Below are 21,310 nucleotides of genomic sequence, written 5' to 3'. Positions count from 1 at the left end.
CCTCAGTACATTTTACATTTTAGTCATTTAGCAGACGCTCTTATCCAGAGCGACTTACAGTTAGTGAGTATTAATTATTATTATTATTATTTTTTTTTATGTTCAATTTTTTTTTGTTTATACTGGCCCTTCTTGGGAATCGAACACACAACCCTGGCGTTGCAAACGCCATGCTCTACCAACTGAGCTACATCCCTGCCGGCCATTCCCTCCCATACCCTGGACGACGCTGGGCCAATTGTGCGCCGCCCCATGGGTCAGTGATGTCAATGAATAAATGGGCTATCGAAACTCATAAGAAAGCTGATAATTGTGCATGTGACTTGATGGTGAGAGCCCAGAAATAGATTGACTGCAGTCCCTTTAATTATAGGCTATTGTTACTTTGTGTATGTAAAATCACAACGTTTCCATTTCTATAGTCCTGTTACAAATAATATTCTCATTGAAACAACCAATTTGTCAGCCTTTTACCAGATCTGAATATATTCGTATGAACTGTAACTGATCAAATTTCTGTAGGCTATATATACAATATTCTGTATTTTAGCCCATAGCCTAAAAAACTGCCATACACAACATTGTTTCACTCAAATAACAGACTCATAAACACAAACACGCAATAGGCTACAGCTCAGTTGTTTCCCTCCCAAATACAGTGAAACTCTAGGTATTGTAGCCTACAGTGCACAGAGAGCGAGTGCGCTGGGGGCTCTGTATGCAGCGCTGTACCCTCGCAGACACGTTTTGCTCGACAAAAAGCCACATAAGCCCAAATCCCCCAGCTCCAGAGCGGTGGCCTCTCCAGTTGTTGTGCCCCCCAGTGGCATGTTTAAAGTCCTTTAGATGATGGGGAGAGGAAGAGAGTGGGGGTCGGAGGGGGAATTGACATTTCAATATCTTCAGAGGATTTATTTGGCCTGCTTTAGATGCCCTGGTCTCTGTGGAGAGGCATGGGCGCTCAGTGCAGCTCTCTGGGCATCCTACTGAGGGAGGGAGGGGGTGGAAAGGGGGGAGGCTAGATCACAGGAGGAGAGAGGGGGACAGGAGGTTAGGCAGGAGGTGGAGAGGAGATGGGGAGAACAGGGAGTTGAGTTTATTAGGATCCCAATTAGCTACTGCACATGCAGCAGCTACTCTTCCTGGGGTCCACACAAAATGTACAAAGACATGACAAAGTACAGAATAGAGAACAGTTGAATGACAACGGGGGAGGAAAGGAGAAAATAAGAGGGTGTAGGACGGTGCGAAGGACAGGAGCGAAGGACAGGAGGGATATCAGAGGAGGCAGGGGAGGTAGCATGTGGAAGCGTAATTGCATTTACATTTAAGTTTGGGCTGCAGTTGTATTCTAGTGTGATGTGTTAATTAATTTTGGAGTGCGTGTGTGCGCAATGCATTTGTGCCTCTTCATGTGGGAGAAAGAGAGGTTTTGTGTTACTTTCTCATGAATTACTTCACCTCCTCACCCTCCAGGCAGAGAACGCCTAACTCATTTCCTGGTCACAGAATTTCAAAAAATGGCCATTTCTTTGTAACCCCTCTCTCTCTCCCTTTGATAAGTGTCTGTCTGTCTGTGTGTGCCAGCCAAGCCTTTTGGATCCCCTAATGAGAAGCGATTGGCTAGGTGAGGCTTCAGCGACCACCAAATGAATTGAGTCATCAAGCAGCTTTTCATGGCTGATGCCTGGCCACATAAGACGCTTTGTCAGTCAGTGATGAGAATTTTAATTGGTTAGCTTGGCTGGCTTATTATTGGGATCTATGAGGACATCTTTTATTATTCGCAGGTATAGTACTTTGAATTTATGTTTTAGCGTTTATACAACACACAGTCACGTACACACCATAACAAACCGACACACACATAGAAGACAAACACACACAGTCACAGACTGAAAAGCACTCGAAGACACACATACCCTTGGTTAATCAGAGGGCTCATTTTGAACCGAAGTCTCTACAGAGAAGAGGCTCAGTGTAGAGAGAGAGAGAGAGAGAGGTGAAAACATGTCTTTCATCTGCATGAAAGGAGAGGAAATTTGAAGTTGTTTCTGTCAATCCCTCCTCCTCTCTCCTCTCTTGAATTTTCTCCTCCTCACAACTGTTGAGATCGTCATTGTGCAGCTAGCTGTCAAGGGTGTGTGTGTGTGTGTGTGTGTGTGTGTGTGTGTGTATATCTCCGGTGGTTTGTTGATAAGCTCAACTGTCTGTCACCCTCCTGCTGGTCTGTCAGACACAACAGTGACAGGCCTAACAGACAGCTGCCTCCCATCACTTAGCTCACACACACTGAGCTGTAATGTAGCACAGATGGAAAACACACACACTGAGCTGTAATGTAGCACAGATGGAACACACACACACTGAGCTGTAATGTAGCACAGATGGAACACACACACACTGAGCTGTAATGTAGCACAGATGGAACACACACACACTGAGCTGTAATGTAGCACAGATGGAACACACACACACTGAGCTGTAATGTAGCACAGATGGAACACACACACACTGAGCTGTAATGTAGCACAGATGGAACACACACACACTGAGCTGTAATGTAGCACAGATGGAACACACACACACTGAGCTGTAATGTAGCACAGATGGAACACACACACACTGAGCTGTAATGTAGCACAGATGGAACACACACACACCTCCCCATTTATCCTCCATATCACCCCGTCACATCGAGGTGTACTTTGCGCATGTGTGTACGCACATTCCCGTGTGCGCTTGTGCAGAGTGTGTTCGCAAAATATATAGTATGCATGTATAGTACGCAATTCAACGGCTCAGACACGAGACGTATGTGGCAGGGTCTACAGACAATCACGGACTACAAAAGGAAAACCAGCCACATCGCCGACACCGACGTCTCGCTTCCAGACAAGCTAAACACCTTTTTCGCCCGCTTTGAGGATAACACCGACGAGGCCCACTACCAAGGACTGTGGGCTCTCCTTCTCCGTGGCCGACGTGAGTAAGACATTTAAGCATGTTAACCCCCGCAAGGCTGCCGGCCCAGACGGCATCCCTAGCCGCGTCCTCAGAGCATGCGCAGACCAGCTGGCTGGTGTGTTTACGGACATATTCAACCTCTCCCTTTCCCAGTCTGCTGTCCCCACATGCTTCAAGATGGCCACCATTGTTCCTGTACCCAAGAAAGCAAAGGTAACTGAACTAAATGACTATCGCCCCGTTGCACTCAGCTCTGTCATCATGAAGTGCTTTGAGACATTGCACACATTAGAGGCTGCTGCTGCCTATTGAAATCACTGGGCACTTTAAGAAATGGAACACTAGTCACTTTAATAATGTTTACATATCTTGCACTACTCATCTCATATGTATATACTGTATTCTATTCTATAATATTCTACTGTATCTTAGTCCATGCCGCTCTGTCATTGTTTTTAAATTCCATTCCTTACTAGATTTGTGTGTATTGGGTATATGTTGTGAAATTGTTAGATATTACTGCACTGTCGGAGCTAGAAGCACAAGCATTTCGCTACACGCGCAATAACATCTGCTAAACACATCTGCTAAACACGTGTATGTGACAAATACAAATTTGATTTTGATTTATCCATCTCTGTGTGGCTGTCTTTCTCCTGCAATCAGCACTTTATTCCCTCAAACTTCACTCGTTACTCCCCGTGAACTCGTATTTTCTGTCTGTTTGCGGGCGCGCGTGGGCTTGCTTACGTCTGTGTGTGAGTGTCTGTGTGTGAGTGTCTGTGTGTGAGTGTGTGAGTGTGTGTGTGTGTGTGTGTGTGTGTGTGTGTGTGTGTGTGTGTGTGGCATTTCCCCTGACTGTGTGTTCTGTCAGGCTGTGTTGAGCTCACTGTCTCCTCTGGCATACCTTGGCGGCAGGTCTGCCTCTCCCAGTGTGTGTGGATGTGAGCCCCACCACATCAAGTGTCATAATACGGGATATGGAATAAGACAGAGAAGCATACACTCATCCAAAAAGCACCGGGGGGGGGGGGACTAAATTCAAACATGTGCCTCTCTCGTTAACTCACTTTCTGGCTCTTACGCACCCGTCCATCCACCCACAGGCTGACACATTTAATCACTCGGTCACTCTCCCCTGGTTCTCTCAGTGTACACACACATGCAAACACAGATACATACAAACACACACATACTGAGCCCCCACAGCCTATAATCATGCACTTTAGGTGGAAATGTATCTGTGACATGTGTCTACTCTCCCCTTCCTCACCCATCTCTCCCACTCTCTTCACAAATAGCAGAATCCTATGTCAGGTGTGTGTTTTCTCTCAGAATACACGTTGCTCACACAGAGACACGCACGCGCGCGCGCACACACACACACAGAGGTTCATATGAATGATAATGGCCAACGATAATAGCTGCCTCTATTCGTCCTCACGAATCCTCTGCAATATCCCTTCTCCTTCCGTCCTTTCTCCTCCTTCCTATTTTGGGTAGCCATAGTACCGGTGTAATTGTGAGGTTTTTATCTGGGCCGGCGTGGGGCCTGCAGACAGACAGAATGCTGATAGGGCAGATTTCACAGGGAGCGGGGGACATCCTGCCAGATAGCGCGCCACCGCTGGTCTGGCTGATAGACCCAGATTAAAAGCGGGGGCCACTGCCAGATAGTGAGCCCTAGGAGGGACGATGCTGGGCCTCAACACATCATTATCGCGGGTCTGTCTTTGTGGTTCATACAGATTCTGATTTAAGGGAGAGGGCTATTTTGATGGTGGGGGCTTATTCGTGTGTTGAATGATTTAAAAGGTTGTGTTGGATTTGGTGACTGTCGTCACTGTCACGGAGAGGCATTCTAGATGTAGGGGAATTGACACACTCCACGGGTGGGTATACACACGCGGACACACACACACACATACACACTCACACACACATAGGCACTCCAGTGATGCATTAGGTCTCTGTAGCTCTACATCTCCTTTCCTCCCCAAGTCAGTTTTAACCCAGCTTGTAGATGTTTAGAGTAATGCTGTACACTGTACTTACAGCCTGTTAACTTCTCTGTCATGATTGGCTGATACCCATTGGCTTAAACACTCAAGTCCTTTTTTGTATGTACACACACACACACACACACACACACACACACACACACACACACACACGAGAGAGACTGGGAGAGAGAGACAAGTAGAACAAAGAAATCCCTGCGTGGCAAGATGGATGTAGTCATTGCAGAGGCATAAACAGGGCTGTAGGGAAGAACAGTCTCTCTAGAAAAGAGACAGAGTAGGGAGGAAGAGAGAGAGTGGAGGGAGGGAGAGAGCGAGAAAGGAAAGGAGAGAGATATTCACACACGCTCCTTCTCTGTGGTGGTCCTGAGGTACTACAGCTCCACTGCCTGTCTTCAGTGATTGCGAGTAGCAGCGTAGTGCACCTTTGTTGGCTGCGTCAAGATGGAAGGCACGTGCAACTGTGGAACATGGAGGCCATTTTGTGCCAAATTGTATTAATTACCTGCACCACATCGTCTTCTTTGTCTGCACAATGTAACATATTTTTATACTGCACCTTGGTTGGCTGCAGGAGGATAGAATCCATGTGCAACTGTGGAGGCGGGGGCCATTTTGTGCCACTCTACCTACCTGTCGCATAGCTGTCTTTTTCTACATTTTCATATTTATACTGCACCTTTGTTGGTTGCAGACTGATAGAAGGCACATGCAGCTGCTTATGACTCTGAAGCCATTTTGTGCCAATCCTGTACACCACCTGCATAGACATCTGCCAGAACTGAGCCACCACACCACGTAGCTTCCTTGTCTTCCACACCATGAAAAAAATATTTGTTAAAATGAAAGGGATTGGATCTGTTTGTCTGTCTTTCCCTCCATGTCATTTAGTGGAAGCTATCTATGATTGGGCTGTTAAGGCTGTGGTGTTGCTCATCTGTCTGGCTAGCCACGGGGTCCGGGCCTTGATTACAGTGGAGTCCTGAAGGCCATAACCTCTGGTCTATTGCCTGTGGAAATGAGGCTTTGTCTGCCGCAGCCAATTCGGTCTCCTGTCAGCATCCATCTCCCATTCAGACACACACACAGTCTCCTCTCAGCATCAATTTCCATTCATTCAAACAGGGTCAGACCCATGGACACACACCAGCTGCTTTCAGACTGGACGGGAAACTAGATATTAGAGTGTGTGTGTGTTTAGGTGTGTGTGGGGGGGTCAGTGTGTGGTGTGTGTGTGTGTGTGTGGGTGGTCTGTGTGTGTGGGTGGTGTGTGTGTGTGTGTGTGTGTGTGTGTGTGTGTGTGTGTGTGTGTGCCGGTGCAAGATGGAATGTGAGTTTCGTTTCGTGGGTTTGGGTATGTGCATTACTACATACACAAAAAAAATGTATGCACGCATGACTGTAAGTCGCTTTGGATAAAAGCGTCTGCTAAATGGCATATTATGTTATTATTATATTATTATATTATTATTATTATATTATATTATACATTAGTCTATGTAACTAAACCCCTGTCCTTTTCCAAGTGTGTGTTTTCTTCACACTGTTTATTTCTGTTATTGAAACTACACTACCAGGGTGTGTAGTGTTTCAATGTTCTCCCTTGGAGTGTATTAGTGTTTTTGAGACTCAAACCAACCTGTACTACTACCGTGTTTGAGTATGTGTCCGCAGCTATGATTCTGTCAGATTGAGTTGCGCTGTGAGCCCGACTCATGTGAGCCTGAGTTTTTAAGCAGTCAGTCCCCATGCATAATTAATCACAAAGGAATAGCAAACAATAGCCTTGAGTTGTAGTAGGTAGAGCAAGTTGACAGTGTGTTCTTAGTGTTTCTAATACAACACTTACTGCTTAAAGTAGTGCCTCACTCTTTCTCTTCACTGGTACTATTGGTATTTTTTACATGGGGATGTGTGTGTGACGTGTTTGTCCATTTGTCTGATTGTGCCAGTCTCTATCTGTGTGTGTGACTCACCATATCGTGTATGCCAGTGTGTGTATGTTTGTTTGTTTACTATATGGTATACACTGAGTGTACAAAACATTAGGGACACATGCTCTTTCCATGACAGACTGACCAGGTGAATCCAGGTGAAAGCTATGATCCCTTATTGAGGTCACTTGTTAAATCCACTTCAATCCGTATAGATGAAGGGGAGGAGACAGGTTAAAGAAGTATTTTTAAGCCTTGAGACAATTGAGACATGGATTGTGTATGTGTGCCATTCAAAGGGTGACTGGGCAAGACAAAAGATTTACAGTGAGGGAAAAAAAAAATTGATCCCCTGCTGATTTTGTACGTTTGCCCACTGACAAAGACATCATCAGTCTATAATTTTAATGGTAGGTTTATTTGAACAGTGAGAGACACAATAACAACAAAAAAATCCAGAAAAACCCATGTCAAAAATTGTATACATTTATTTGCATTTTAATGAAGGAAATAAGTATTTGACCCCTCTGCAAAACATTACTTAGTACTTGGTGGCAAAACCCTTATTGGCAATCACAGAGGTCAGACGTTTCTTGTAGTTGGCCACCAGGTTTGCACACATCTCAGGAGGGATTTTGTCCCACTCCTCTTTGCAGATCTTCTCCAAGTCATTAAGGTTTCGAGGCTGACGTTTGGCAACTCGAACCTTCAGCTCCCTCCACAGATTCTCTATGGGATTCAGGTCTGGAGACTGGCTAGGCCACTCCAGGACCTTAATGTGCTTCTTCTTGAGCCACTCCTTTGTTGCCTTGGCCGTGTGTTTTGTCATGCTGGAATACCCATCCTAGACCCATTTTCAATGCCCTGGCTGAGGGAAGGAGGTTCTCACCCAAGATTTGACGGTACATGGCCCCGTCCATCGTCCCTTTGAGGCGGTGAAGTTGTCCTGTCCTTTTAGCAGAAAAACACCCCCAAAGCATAATGTTTCCACCTCCATGTTTGACGGTGGGGATGGTGTTCTTAGGGTCATAGGCAGCATTCCTCCTCCTCAAAACACGGCGAGTTGAGTTGATGCCAAAGAGCTCCATTTTGGTCTCATCTGACCACAACACTTTCACCCAGTCCTCCTCTGAATCATTCAGATGTTCATTGGCAAACTTCAGACGGGCCTGTATATGTGCTTTCTTGAGCAGAGGGACCTTGCAGGCGCTGCAGGATTTCAGTCCTTCATGGCGTAGTGTGTTACCAATTGTTTTCTTGGTGACTATGGTCCCAGCTGCCTTGAGATCATTGACAAGATCCTCCCGTGTAGTTCTGGGCTGATTCCTCACCGTTCTCATGATCATTGCAACTCCACGAGGTGAGATCTTGCATGGAGCCCCAGGCCGAGGGAGATTGACAGTTCTTTTGTGTTTCTTCCATTTGCGAATAATCACACCAACTGTTGTCACCTTCTCACCAAGCTGCTTGGCGATGGTCTTATAGCCCATTCCAGCCTTGTGTAGGTCTACAATCTTTGGTCTTGGCCATGGTGGAGAGTTTGGAATCTGATTGATTGCTTCTGTGGACAGGTGTCTTTTATACAGGTAACAAGCTGAGATTAGGAGCAGTGTGCTCATAATCTCAGCTCGTTACCTGTATAAAAGACACCTGGGAGCCAGAAATCTTTCTGATTGAGAGGGGGTCAAATACTTATTTCCCTCATTAAAATGCAAATCAATTTATAACATTTTTGACATGCGTTTTTCTGGATTTTTTTGTTGTTATACTGTCTCTCACTGTTCAAATAAACCTACCATTAAAATTATAGACTGATAATTTCTTTGTCAGTGGGCAAACGTACAAAATCAGCAGGGGATCAAATACTTTTTTCCCTCACTGTAAGTGCCTTTGAACGGGGTATGGTAGTAGGTGCCAGGCACACTGGTTTGAGTGTGTCAAGAACTGCAACGCTGCTGGGTTTTTCACGCTCAACAGTTTCCCGTGTGTATCAAGAATGGTCCACCATCCAAAGGACATCCAGCCAATTTGACACAACTGTGGGAAGCATTGGAGTCGAAATGGGCCAGCATCCCTTTGAAACGCTTTCGACTCCTTGTAGAGTCCATGCTCCAATGAAATGAGGCTGTTCTGAGGGCCAAAGGGGGTCCAACAAAATATTAGGAATGGTTTGTACACTCAGTGTATATGTTCCTGTGTCTAAAGCTCTTTCCATTACGGTAATCTGTTAAATTATTGTACTGTAATCTGTTGAGGCACTTCTGTGTATAGACCGCTGCCTTTTACTGAGATGAGAGTAGGTGGAGATGGGTACACCACACACACACACACACACAAACACGGCAATGTATGCTTGCACACACTATACAAATATACAAACACACACACACGTACTCAGATGATTTCTATCCGATGGCTTTCTGTTTTTTACCAGTCCATTTCACTCTATTGTCTCATCATTGAGTTGCTGCCTGTGGTTGTAATTGAACAGGCTGTGTGCAGCCCTCATTATCTGCCAGTAAGACACAGACCAATATGAATAATGTATCCTTCCTTTGTTTCTAAAGAGGAGAGATCAAATAAAGAAGGGCGGGATACTCAGAAAGACGAGGTCGGCCCTGGCTTTGATCCTCACCTCAAAACGACTTCAATACTGGTCCCACTGAAAAGTGAGACTAAGGGGCACACAGGGTGTGTGTGGGTGGGTGTGTTCTCGTACACTTTATATACAAAAGTATGTGGACACCCCTTCAAATTAGTGGATTCGGCTATTTCAGCCACACCCGTTGCTGACAGGTGTATAACATTGAGCACACCGCCATGCAATCTCCATAGACAAACATTGGCAGTAGAATGGCCTTACTGAAGAGCTCAGTGACTTTCTAGGAGCAACAACGGCTCAGAAGGGGTAGGCCACACAAGCTCACAGAATGGGACCGTTGAGTACTGAAGCGCGTAGCGCATAAAAATAGTCGGTCCTCGGTTGCAACACTCACTACCGAGTTCCAAACTGCCTCTGGAATCAACGTCAGCACAATAACTGTTAGTCGGGAGCTTCATGAAATGAGTTTCCATTGTCAAGCAGCCGCACACAAGCCTACGCTCACCATGCGCAATGCCTGCACAGAGCACTGACCTCAACCTCATCGAACACCTTTGGGATGAATTGGAATGGCAGCTGTGAGCCAGGGCTAATCCCCCAACATCAGTGCCCAACCTCACTAATGCTCTTGTGGCTGAATGGAAGCAAGTCCCCACAGCAATGTTCCAACATCTAGTGGAAAGCCTTCCCAGAAGAGTGGAGGCTGTTATAGCAGCAAAGGGGGGACCAACTCCATATTAATGCCCATGATTTTGGAATGAGATGTTCGACGAGCAGGTGTCCACATACTTTTGGTCATGCAGCAGGCGGCAGGTAGCCTAGAGGTTAAGAGCGTTGGGCCAGTAACCAAAAGGTTGCTGGTTCAAATCCCCGAGCCGACAAGGTGAAAAATCTGTCGATGTGCCCTTGAGCAAGGCACTTAACCCTAATTGCTCCTGTAAGACACTCATTTCTTAAATAAATGTTGTGTATGTGTTTGATAGAAAGGAAGAGTATTTGTGAGGGGGTTAGGTGACGAGGTCTTGGAAGAGATTAGAAGTGAAAGAATGAGGAGACAGAAATTCAGAATTGACATGGATCGACATGGGAGAGTGAAATAGAGGTTTAGAAAGAAAGAGAATTGCACATATTGAAACATGGCTCAACTGATGGACTTAAAATACATGGCAATGAAAATAAAATTAATGTCTACTGACTATTTGCTGCTCAACAAAATATTGATTGTGGGAATGATGTAAGGCTTCAACCATAATGGTCTTTGACTGACAATGAGCTGCATGTAAGTGTTCCTTTAGTGGTTTGAGTGGCAGCTAATTTTGCCTTACCTCGTTAATGACTTCTTAATTATAGCTTGACGAGTGGGCGGAGCTTTCGGAGCATCACTGGGAAGAAGGCACATTTCTCTGGTCACTTCAGGTTATGTGGTCAAGGAAGTATTTCTCATAGAATGTCTTATAGAATGTGGAAATATATTTTTACAGTGTTCATGGTCAGTGTTCCAACAATACATGTACTGGATATTATTGAGTCAGAAACAAAAGTTCTGAGCAGGGCAGAGTCTGAGGCTGAGAGGGAGAGAATATCTCCACCCACCCTCCAGCCATCAATAAATACAAAGATGTATCTTCTTCCAGATCTGTATGGAGACCAACTCCACTCACTGCTAACATCATATAACTTTTATGACTTCGATGAAGTCGTCCCAGACAGAACTTTGATAAATACATTTAATTATTGATTTTCTTCTTTCCCTTTCACCCTCTTTTTTTCCCCTCTGTCTGTCCTTTCCCCTTCTCTCTTTTTCTCACTAGCACCCTCTCTGGTGAGTGAGTTGCGTGCGGAGAAGATTGAGCAGCGAAGCCTCACCCTGGTGTGGAGGGAGCCTAGCTACCCCAACAGCAGCCGCACCGAGTACGAGATCAAGTACTACGAAAAGGTAAATAAATAAGCTTTTAACTCGGTCATTCCGTCATATACGGACCACCCCATCACATTTCAACTGTCAACTCCGTCACATTTGGTCAACTCCGTCACATACGACTCTTGAAAAACTCCACTCCGTCACACTTGCAACTCCATCGCGTTAATCTCAAGTCCACTCTTTCACGCATTCAACTACTCTACTCCGTCGCACTCCCTCTCAACTAAACTCGGTCACACTCTCAACTTATCTCTTGGCGCACTCCCTCTTTCAAGTCTTCTCTCTTTCTGTTACGTTCTTGCCATCACATTATCTCCCTCATTCACATCCCATCCATCTCTCAATTCCACCATGTCCACTATCAATGGTCTCCACAGGGACTGTCATTACGCCTGTCAATTGATCTCTGTGTGCGCTCTCTCTTTTCACTCTTCTCTTCTCTCCACACGTATGACAGCATTAAAGCGCACCTCCAAATCCTCATTACCGCACGATGACAAGCAAACAGGGGCACACACACTCTCACACACATTCAAAGACACACATGCAAATCATAGAGCTTTGGCTACCTTAAAGCTTTATGTTGGATATTGGTGAGTTTTGTCTTCATATGTTGCTTTGATGCTGAAGGTTTAGCAGTGAGATGCCACGCGTTAACCTTTAGAATCAAAGCCATTTTAAAGTCTGCTTTAAAATAAAGCCTATGTAAAAAATATATATATATACACTACCAGTCAAAAGTTTTAGAACACCTACTAATTCAAGGGTTTTTCTTTATTTTTACTATTTTCTACATTGTAGAATAATAGTGAAGACATCAAAACTATGAAATAACACATATGAAATCATGTATTAACCAAAATAGCCACCCTTTGCCTTGATGACAGCTTTGCACACTCTTGGCATTCTCTCAACCAGCTTCACCTGGAATGCTTTTCCAACAGTCTTGAAGGAGTTCCCACATATGCTGAGCACTTGTTGGCTGCTTTTCCTTCACTCTGTGGTCCGACTCATCCCAAACCATCTCAATTTGGTTAAGGTCGGGGGATTGTGGAGGCCAGGTCATCTGATGCAGCACTCCATCACTCTCCTTCTTGGTAAAATAGCCCTTACACAGCCTGGAGGTGTGTTGAGTCATTGTCCTGTTGAAAAACAAATGATAGTCCCACTAAGCCCAAACCAGATGGGATGGCGTATCGCTGCAGAATGCTGTGGTAGCCATGCTGGTTAAGTGTGCCTTGAATTCTAAATAAATCACAGACAGTGTCACCAGCAAAGCACCCCCACACCATAACACCTCATCCTCCATGCTTTACGGTGGGAAATGCACATGCTGAGATCATCCGTTCATCCACACCACATCTCACAAAGACACGGAGGTTGGAACCAAAAATCTCCAATTTGGACTCCAGACCAAAGGACACATTTCCACCGGTCTAATGTCCAATGCTTGTATTTCTTGGCCCAAGCAAGTCTCTTCTTCTTATTGGTGTGCTTTAGTAGTGGTTTCTTTGCAGCAATTCGACCATGAAGGCCTGATTCACACAGTCTCCTCTGAACAGTTGATGTTGAGGTGTCTGTTACTTGAACTCTGTGAAGCATTTATTTGGGCTGCAATTTCTGAGGCTGGTAACTCTAATGAACTTATCCTCTGCAGCAGAGGTAACTCTGGGTCTTCCATTCCTGTGGCGGTCCTCATGAGTGCCAGTTTCATCATAGTGCTTGATGGTTTTTACGACTGCACTTTAAGACATTTTCAAAGTTCTTGAAATGTTCCGTATTGACTGACCTTCATGTCTTAAAGTAATGATGGACTGTCGATTCTCTTTGCTTATTTGAGCTGTTCTTGCCAAAAGACTTGGTCTTTTACCAAATAGGACTATCTTCTGTATACCCCCACTACATTGTCACAAACCAACTGAAAGGAAAGAAATTCCACAAATTAACTTTTAAGAAGGCACACCTGTTAATTCAAATCAAAATCAAATCCAATTTTATTTGTCACATACACGTGTTTAGCAGATGTTATAGCGGGTGTAGCGAAATGCTTGTGCTTCTAGCTCCGACAGTGCAGTAATATCTAACAATTTCACAACATACAGTGAGGGAAAAAAGTATTTGATCCCCTGCTGATTGTGTACGTTTGCTGATTGATTGCTTCTGGCTCCCAGGTATCTTTTATACAGGTAACAAACTGAGATTAGGAGCACTCCATTTAAGAATGTGCTCCTAATCTCAGCTCGTAACCTGTATAAAAGACACCTGGGAGCCAGAAGTCTTTCTGATTGAGAGGGGGTCAAATACTTATTTCCCTCATTAAAATGCAAATCAATTTATAACATTTTTGACATGCGTTTTTCTGGATTTGTTTGTTGTTATTCTGTCTCTCACTGTTCAAATAAACCTACCATTAAAATTATAGACTGATCATGTCTTTGTCAGTGGGAAAACGTACAAAATCAGCAGGGGATCAAATACTTTTTTGCATCACTGAATACCTAATACACACAAAACTAGTAAGGAATGGAATTTAAGAAAATATACATATATGGACAAGCAATGACAGAGCGGCATGGACTAAGATACAGTAGAATATTATAGAATAGAATGCAGTATATACATATGAGATGAGTAGTGCAAGAAATGTAAACATTATTAAAGTGACTAGTGTTACATTTCTTAAAGTGGCCAGTGATTTCAATAGGCAGCAGCAGCCTCTAATGTGCTAGTGATGGCTATTTTAACAGTCTGATGGCCTTGAGATAGAAGCTGTTTTTCATTCTCTCGGTCCCAGCTTTGTTGCACCTGTACTGACCTCGCCTTCTGGATGATAGCGGGGTGAACAGGCAGTGGCTCGGGTGGTTGATGTCCTTGATGATCTTTTTGGCCTTCCTGTGACATCGGGTGCTGTATGTGTCTTGGAGGGCGGGTAGTTTGCCCCCGATAATGCGCACCACCCTCTGGAGAGCCCTGCGGTTGCGGGCGGTGCAGTTGCCATACCAGGTGGTGATACAGCCCGACAGGATGCTCTCAATTGTGTATCTGTAAAAGTTTGTGAGGGTGCCAAGCCGAATTTCTTCAGCCTCCTGAGGTTGAAGAGGCTCTGTTGCGCCTTCTTCACCACATCAGCGAAGTGGAGACGTTGTTTCCTACCTTCACCACCTGGGGGCGGCCCGTCAGGAAGTTCAGGACCCAGTAGCACAGGGCGGGGTTCAGACCCAGGGCCTCGTGCTTGATGATGAGCTTGGAGGGTACTATGGTGTTGAATGCTGAGCTATAGTCAATGAACAGCATTCTTACATAGGTATTCCTCTTGTCCAGATGGGATAGGGCAGTGTGCATTGTGATGGCGATTGCATCGTCTGTGGATCTATTGGGGCGGTAAGCAAATTGAAGTGGGTCTAGGGTGACAGGTAAGGTAGAGGTGATATGATCCTTGACTAGTCTTTCAAAGCACTTCATGATGACAGAGATTAGTGCTACAGGGCGATAGTCATTTAGTTCAGTTACCTTTGCTTTCTTGGGTACAGGAACAATGGTGGCCATCTTGAAGCATTTGGGAACAGTAGACTGGGAAAGGGAGAGATTGAATATGTCCATAAACACACCAGCCAGCTGGTCTGCACATTGAAATGTATTCCAGTTGACTACCTCATGAAACTGGTTGAGAGAATGCCAAGAGTGTGCAAAGCTGTCATCAAGGCAAAGGGTGGCTATTTGAAGAATCTCAAATATATAATATATTTTGATTTGTTGAACATAGTTTTGATGTCTTCACTATTATTCTACAATGTAGAAAATAGTAAAAATAAAGAAAAATCCTTGAATTTGTAGGTGTTCTAAAACTTTTGACCGGTAGTGTGTGTATATATATATATATATATATATATATATATATATATATATATATATATATATATTTTTTTTTTTTTTTTACATAGGCTTTATTTTAAAGCAGACATTAAAATGGCTTTGATTCTAAAGGTTAACGCGTGGCAGTGAGATGCCACGCTTAAACCTTCAGCATCAAAGCAACATATGACGAGAAAACTCACCAATATCCAACAATAAAGCTTTAAGGTAGCGAAAGCCCTATGATTTGCATGCATGTCTTTGAATGTGTGTGACGGTGTGTGTGCCCCTGTTTGCTTGTCATCATGCGGTAATGAGGATTTGGAGGTGCGTTTTATTGTCACATACACCGGATAGGTGCAGTAAAATGTGTTGTTTTACAGGGTCAGCCATAGTAGTACGGCGCCCCTGGAGCAAATTAGGGTTAAGTGCCTTGCTCAAGGGCACTGGCCCAACGCTCTCTGGGTGATCTTATGACATGCATTGACCCCACTCAGAATCAACAAAGGGAGGGAAAGTGAACGGTTGAAATGGTTAATTAAAATATAATAATATATGCCATTTTATCCAAAGCGACATGCAGTCATGCGTGCATACAATTTATGTACAGGTGGTCCCGGGTATCAAACCCACTATCCTGGAGTTGGAAGCGCCATGCTCTACCAACTGAGCTACAGAGGACCACGTAAACAAATAATAACGTGTCTTGCAACAGAGAGTATACCCGCTTGGTGCTCTCAGCAATGTTTCGACATATGTCTTTCCAACTTTCTTTCTTGCCACACTCTCTCCTTCCTCATTCAGGAACAGAAGGACAAGAGCTACTCAACGGTCAAGACTGCTGCCACCCGCATCAGTGTCAACAACCTCAAACCTGGCACCACCTACGTCTTCCTCATCCGTCCCTTCTCCACCCCGGCCCCCTCCTCCTCCCTCCTCTCCGCCTCCTCCTCCTCCTCTTCCTCCTCCCCCTCTCCCATCGACTACGGAGGCTACAGCGCTCCCCTGGAGCTACAGACGCTTGGCGAATGTGAGTATGGCCATTCCTCCCTCCCTTTCCTCTACTATCTCGTTCCAACGCCGCGAGGCAGCTTAGGATATGGCCGTGTAGGCGTCCGGCCAGCCCACACAATGAGGCCTCGTGTTTGCTAAAGACTGAGGTGTGCGTGTGGAGGGCGGGTACGTGCAAGGCTCCAGGATTTTGAAATCAAGCTGTGAAATGTCTATTTCTTTGCTCTGCGATAGGGAGTCCCTTTATTGTCATCTGTTTGTGTGTTTCAGTGTGTGAGAGTTTGTGTGTTTGTGTCCTTTTGTGTGTGTGTGTGTGTGTATTCTCCCATGTGCCTGCTCTTAAACGATATGTGTGTGTCCGTTCCAATCCACAGTGGCGCTGGCGTCCAGTGAGCAGAACCCAGTGATCATCATAGTGGTGGTGTCTGTGGCCGCCCTCATCATGCTACTCTCTATGGGAGTGGGCTTGCTCCTCTGGAGAAGGTACACACACAGACACACACACACACACACACACACACACACAGACAATATGCACGAACACACACACACACATACAGGCACACAATCATACAGATATACACAACATGCACGTACACACACACGCACACACACACACACACAAACCAACAATTACATCTGAAGAAAGTACACACACACACACACATAATATGCATGCACACACACAGCACACACACACGCACACACTCATACAGATATACACAACATGCACGTGCACACACACACACACACACACACATAATATGCACACACACAAACACAACACACACAGCACACACACATAATGTGCACACACGAACAGACTTCTAAACCCACACACACTGTCACTGCTCATGCCACTCCATCATAATCCTGATTTCAATAATCCAATGACTAGAAGCACTCTGCCTCAAAGCATGTAATCACATTGAGAAGAGCTTTAATGCATGTACAATCAGCTCTGCTCAGAGCCACTGTAATATAGAGCATTAACAAGGAACATTAGACGAGCTATTGTCACTGCTGGGGCAGCCATGCTAAACGGTTGCATCGTTAACTCTGAACATTTTCATGATTTCAATTCGACCTATCCTCTTAGGGTAACATACAGTATACAGCCATTTCAATAGAATTTGGCTTGTGCTCTTACTTTATAATTCAACCATAGTTTGCTGTACATTATTTACAGTTGTCGTGCACAATTTAGTACTTTGGTTACCAATGGTTACCAATGTAGTAACTACATGACATAAGGGCAACTCCATGTTGTTGCCAAGAAGTTTTGCCAGAAACTTTGACATCTGTTCAAGTCTATAGAAAAACCCAACTCACACGCCCACACACATGCTCCAGTGGGTTGGCATGCAGAACCACACTCCCACACAGTCGCACACAATTACACACACAAACACACACGGCCGCAATCAGATCTCACATTTACATTTGACCCATTTGGTTGACACTCTTATACAGAGCCATTCATAGTCGGTGCATTTAAAATGGCGGCTGAACCATCACATAATGTTAGTCTTCTCAATAAGATAGGAACATTTGATATACACACACACACACACACACACACACTTACTGCACTCTCTCCCTCACACACACACACACAGCAGTGCACACACACACTCAGTCGCTGACCTATCACCCTGATCTGATAGCATAGCTCCTTTCAGACAGTATATTTGTGTGGAGGAGATCTCTGATTATACCAACCCTCTATGTTTATCCTGTTCCACATTGATCTGGGAGATGGGAATAGATTAGATGGAGGGAGTGTGAAATGTCTTCCATTCATTCACACCAACACAATACGCTGAGGACGCACAGGAACTGTCAATCGCACGCGCGCGCTTATTGCGCATACTCATGCACACACTAACCCATACACGCGCACACACAGGGATAAGTTGCACACACTGGCACAATTACACCCACACACACTCACATAGATACATACTGTACATTCAGCTCACATGCCTACATACACACAGACACGTTCAAGGACACAATCCTGTGGACACGACGCTATGTCCAGGATCCCTACCAGCGTGAACCAATCGACCTTCATTGAGAATGGATCTATTCTAAACTATTCTTCCAGAATGCTTGCCTCATTCATCAGTCTATGAGAATATGGCCATTAGCCATCTCTTTAGATCTCTACCACAGACAAAGACAAATAGGTTGATACCTCAATTACCATGCTTCCTTGTTTGCAAATATGGCCGACCCCCGATATCCCCACGGGGCTACAATTGCAGATGATCTGCTCACTGAGACGGGCACACGTACACGCATGCACACACACACACACAAATGTATGCACACACACACAAACACACTCTGTCTGTCCACATAGATTATGTCCACTTGAATTAAATGGCCCTGTCAGATCAAGCAGTTTTAAATTGTGTTTGGGGTCGGCTAGATGTGTTTTGCCTAGGGGTCATATACATGAATATCCTCCATCCCTCCTCCACACTCTCCCACCTCCCCCCTTCCTCTTAGAGACCGAGTTACGAGTTATGGACACATTACTGGAACACACACACATGCAGACACACGCACACACACATAGTGTGAGAGGGAGATTTTGTCATAGTCATGCACACAGCAACACTGATAGTGATTGCCATACTGCATATAAAAACAAACACTTTCCTACTTTAGTTTAGATAAGCATGAACAGACCGATGTATCACACACAATACGTTCCTGCTTGACAGAGTTTGATAGTGCCAAGGTTACAGGGCAGCAGTAGCCCCTAATCTCTCCAGGAAGTTCAGGCTTGGCTGGACAGAGCACTGATTGTTTACCCTCTGCTGCCTCCGGACAGACACTGTTGGTCATACGGTCAGCGGAGAGGGGGATGGAGGGAGAAAAATAAAGAAATTGTATGAAGAAAATAAAGAAAGATTGGCAGAAGTGGAAGGCCATTGCGTAAGTGCGTGGACTGTGACACAATCATAGGAGGGGTGGATGAGATGGAAATAAGGAAGGAAGGAAGGAAGGAAGGAAGGAAGGAAGGAAGGAAGGAAGGAAGGAAGGAAGGAAGGAAGGAAGGAAGGAGTCCCTTGTCTCGCTTGTTGCTCGCCTGGTACACACCAGTGCTTTCCAATCAGTGTTCTCCTCCAATGGACAGCAAGCTCCTCCATTTTGGATCTGCCCCCTGTGCTCCACTACTTTTCTATTTCGCCTTTTTGTTTTGCTCACTTCCTCCTTGCACACCTGACCTATAGTGCCCTATGTCCCTCATTCCCTCAGCCTAGCTCCCCCCTTTCTCTTTTATATCAGTACATGTGAGGCTCTATGCTCTTCACAAGGTGAATCCCAATACTCTAAAATGGCCTCCTTTACAGAGTTTGGCAGAATTTCCCATATGTTGGCAGACATAGCAGTCTAATGTGCTACTCACTGGAAGAGATAAATAAGGTATTTTTTACAATTAAATTCTGTTTGCCAAACTCTTCGGTATATCTATGCTCTGGGTGAAAGAACCATGCATACCTTTTGGGTTACATCCAGCCTGTCCTATTACATCAAATGGAAAGGAAGCCATTTCAGAGAATTGGGGCACACAACCTGTCCTGTAGCCAATGAGGAGAGAGGATGTGACTTAGCCCTGCCCCCTCCCCTTCTTCTCTTCTACCCAGCAGTCTCTCGTCCAGCTCCTCCAACATAGCTCCTACTAGCGTGGTGCTGCTCTCCACCTCCTTCTCCACTCTTCCTCCTACTCCTCTTCCTCCTCTTTCTCCCTACACGCAGCTGTCAACCCCCAGGTACAGGCATGTCTGCACTCCTCCCCTGCTCCTCCCTCCTTACTGTCTTCCCTTCACCCTTTATTTTGACCATTCTTCCTCTCGTTCTCCCTCGTCCTTTTCCTGCCTGACCCAGTCCAAATCCCCCGCCCCAGTCTAGACAGAGAGATGATGACACAATGAAGCTGCCCCCTCCTCTCCTTGAGTGTGTACTAAACAGGGCTCATCTGGAAAAGAGGCCTTGGTCTCTGCATCGATTCCCTGTCAAAATAAAGGTTAAATAATACAATAAAATAGACCTTGGGCCTGGTTCCATTCGGACCCCTAGCCCCTTCCCATTTGGAGTTCACAGATGAAAATGTATACAGTATAGTGGAGGCTCCACTTGTCCTATTGGAGGGCTAGGTGGAGCTTATACCTGTCCGTGCTTTCAGACCTGTGAAAGCTGCAGGGATAGTGGCTAGGGGCTGAAATGGAACCAGGCCGTTGTATGCCTTTTGCACTCTTGCCCTCTCTCTCTCTGCATGTCTGCTGGTTGGTCCTTACAGATTGGCCCTATAGGCTTGTTGTCTTATTTTGCCCCACTCCTCTCTCCTCTCTCTCTCTCTGGCCCTGCTGGTTAAGAGTCTGTATGTGTTAGCCTCCCCACCCCCACCCCGCCCAAACCTGTCTTTCCCATCTCACCGTGTGCATGCACTGGTGATACGGCTTGACGTGCGCATTAACACACATGAACAGACACAAACAAAGATGCACACAGACTAGGCGTGCACACACACATGGACAGACAGCCAGACACACACGCACATACACGGACATGCATTCACACAACAGACATACTGTACACACTAATGCATAGTTGCGATCACACAAAATCAATGACAGACTCTTGTATAGTGTACATCACAGGTGGCTGGTGGCACCTTCAATAGGGAGGACGGGCTCGTAGTAATGGCTTGAATGGAATGGTAGGTGTTTGATACCATTCCATTCACTCCATTCAAGGCATTATTATGATATGTCCTCCCCTCACCAGCCTCCTGTGTTTATTATGTATGTATGCACATATTTAGCCTTTAGCTCTACTTAGCCCTGTGCCTTTCTTTTGTTTCAAACTGGTTGTGAATTATGGACCACTCAATCTCTGACTGCTTCCCTTAGACTCTAACACTTCATCATGGCACCTGTCCTCATCTCAATCCCTTATTATCCCCATGTGCATGGTGGCCAAACAG

At 45.2% G+C, this 21,310-nt stretch overlaps 1 protein-coding gene across 1 annotated transcript in view; it reads left to right on the top strand.

Annotated features, from left to right (window-relative positions):
• Nucleotides 1-21,310, top strand: part of epha10 (EPH receptor A10) — a gene marked incomplete at both ends in the record, with an annotated part of 146,187 nt that overhangs the window by 107,164 nt on the left and 17,713 nt on the right. Inside the window, 4 exons of the mRNA XM_084165258.1 lie at nucleotides 11,336-11,460; nucleotides 16,102-16,327; nucleotides 16,683-16,791; nucleotides 19,971-20,096. Coding sequence (XP_084021384.1) covers nucleotides 11,336-11,460; nucleotides 16,102-16,327; nucleotides 16,683-16,791; nucleotides 19,971-20,096 — 586 coding nt within the window. The remainder of the gene's footprint in view (nucleotides 1-11,335; nucleotides 11,461-16,101; nucleotides 16,328-16,682; nucleotides 16,792-19,970; nucleotides 20,097-21,310) is intronic.

The sequence above is a fragment of the Coregonus lavaretus genome, assembly GCF_964263955.1.
Source record: "Coregonus lavaretus genome assembly, chromosome: 7".
NCBI lineage: Eukaryota > Metazoa > Chordata > Actinopteri > Salmoniformes > Salmonidae > Coregonus > Coregonus lavaretus.
Note: the sequence above shows the minus strand (reverse complement) of the source record. Positions and strands in the feature narration are given on the sequence as shown.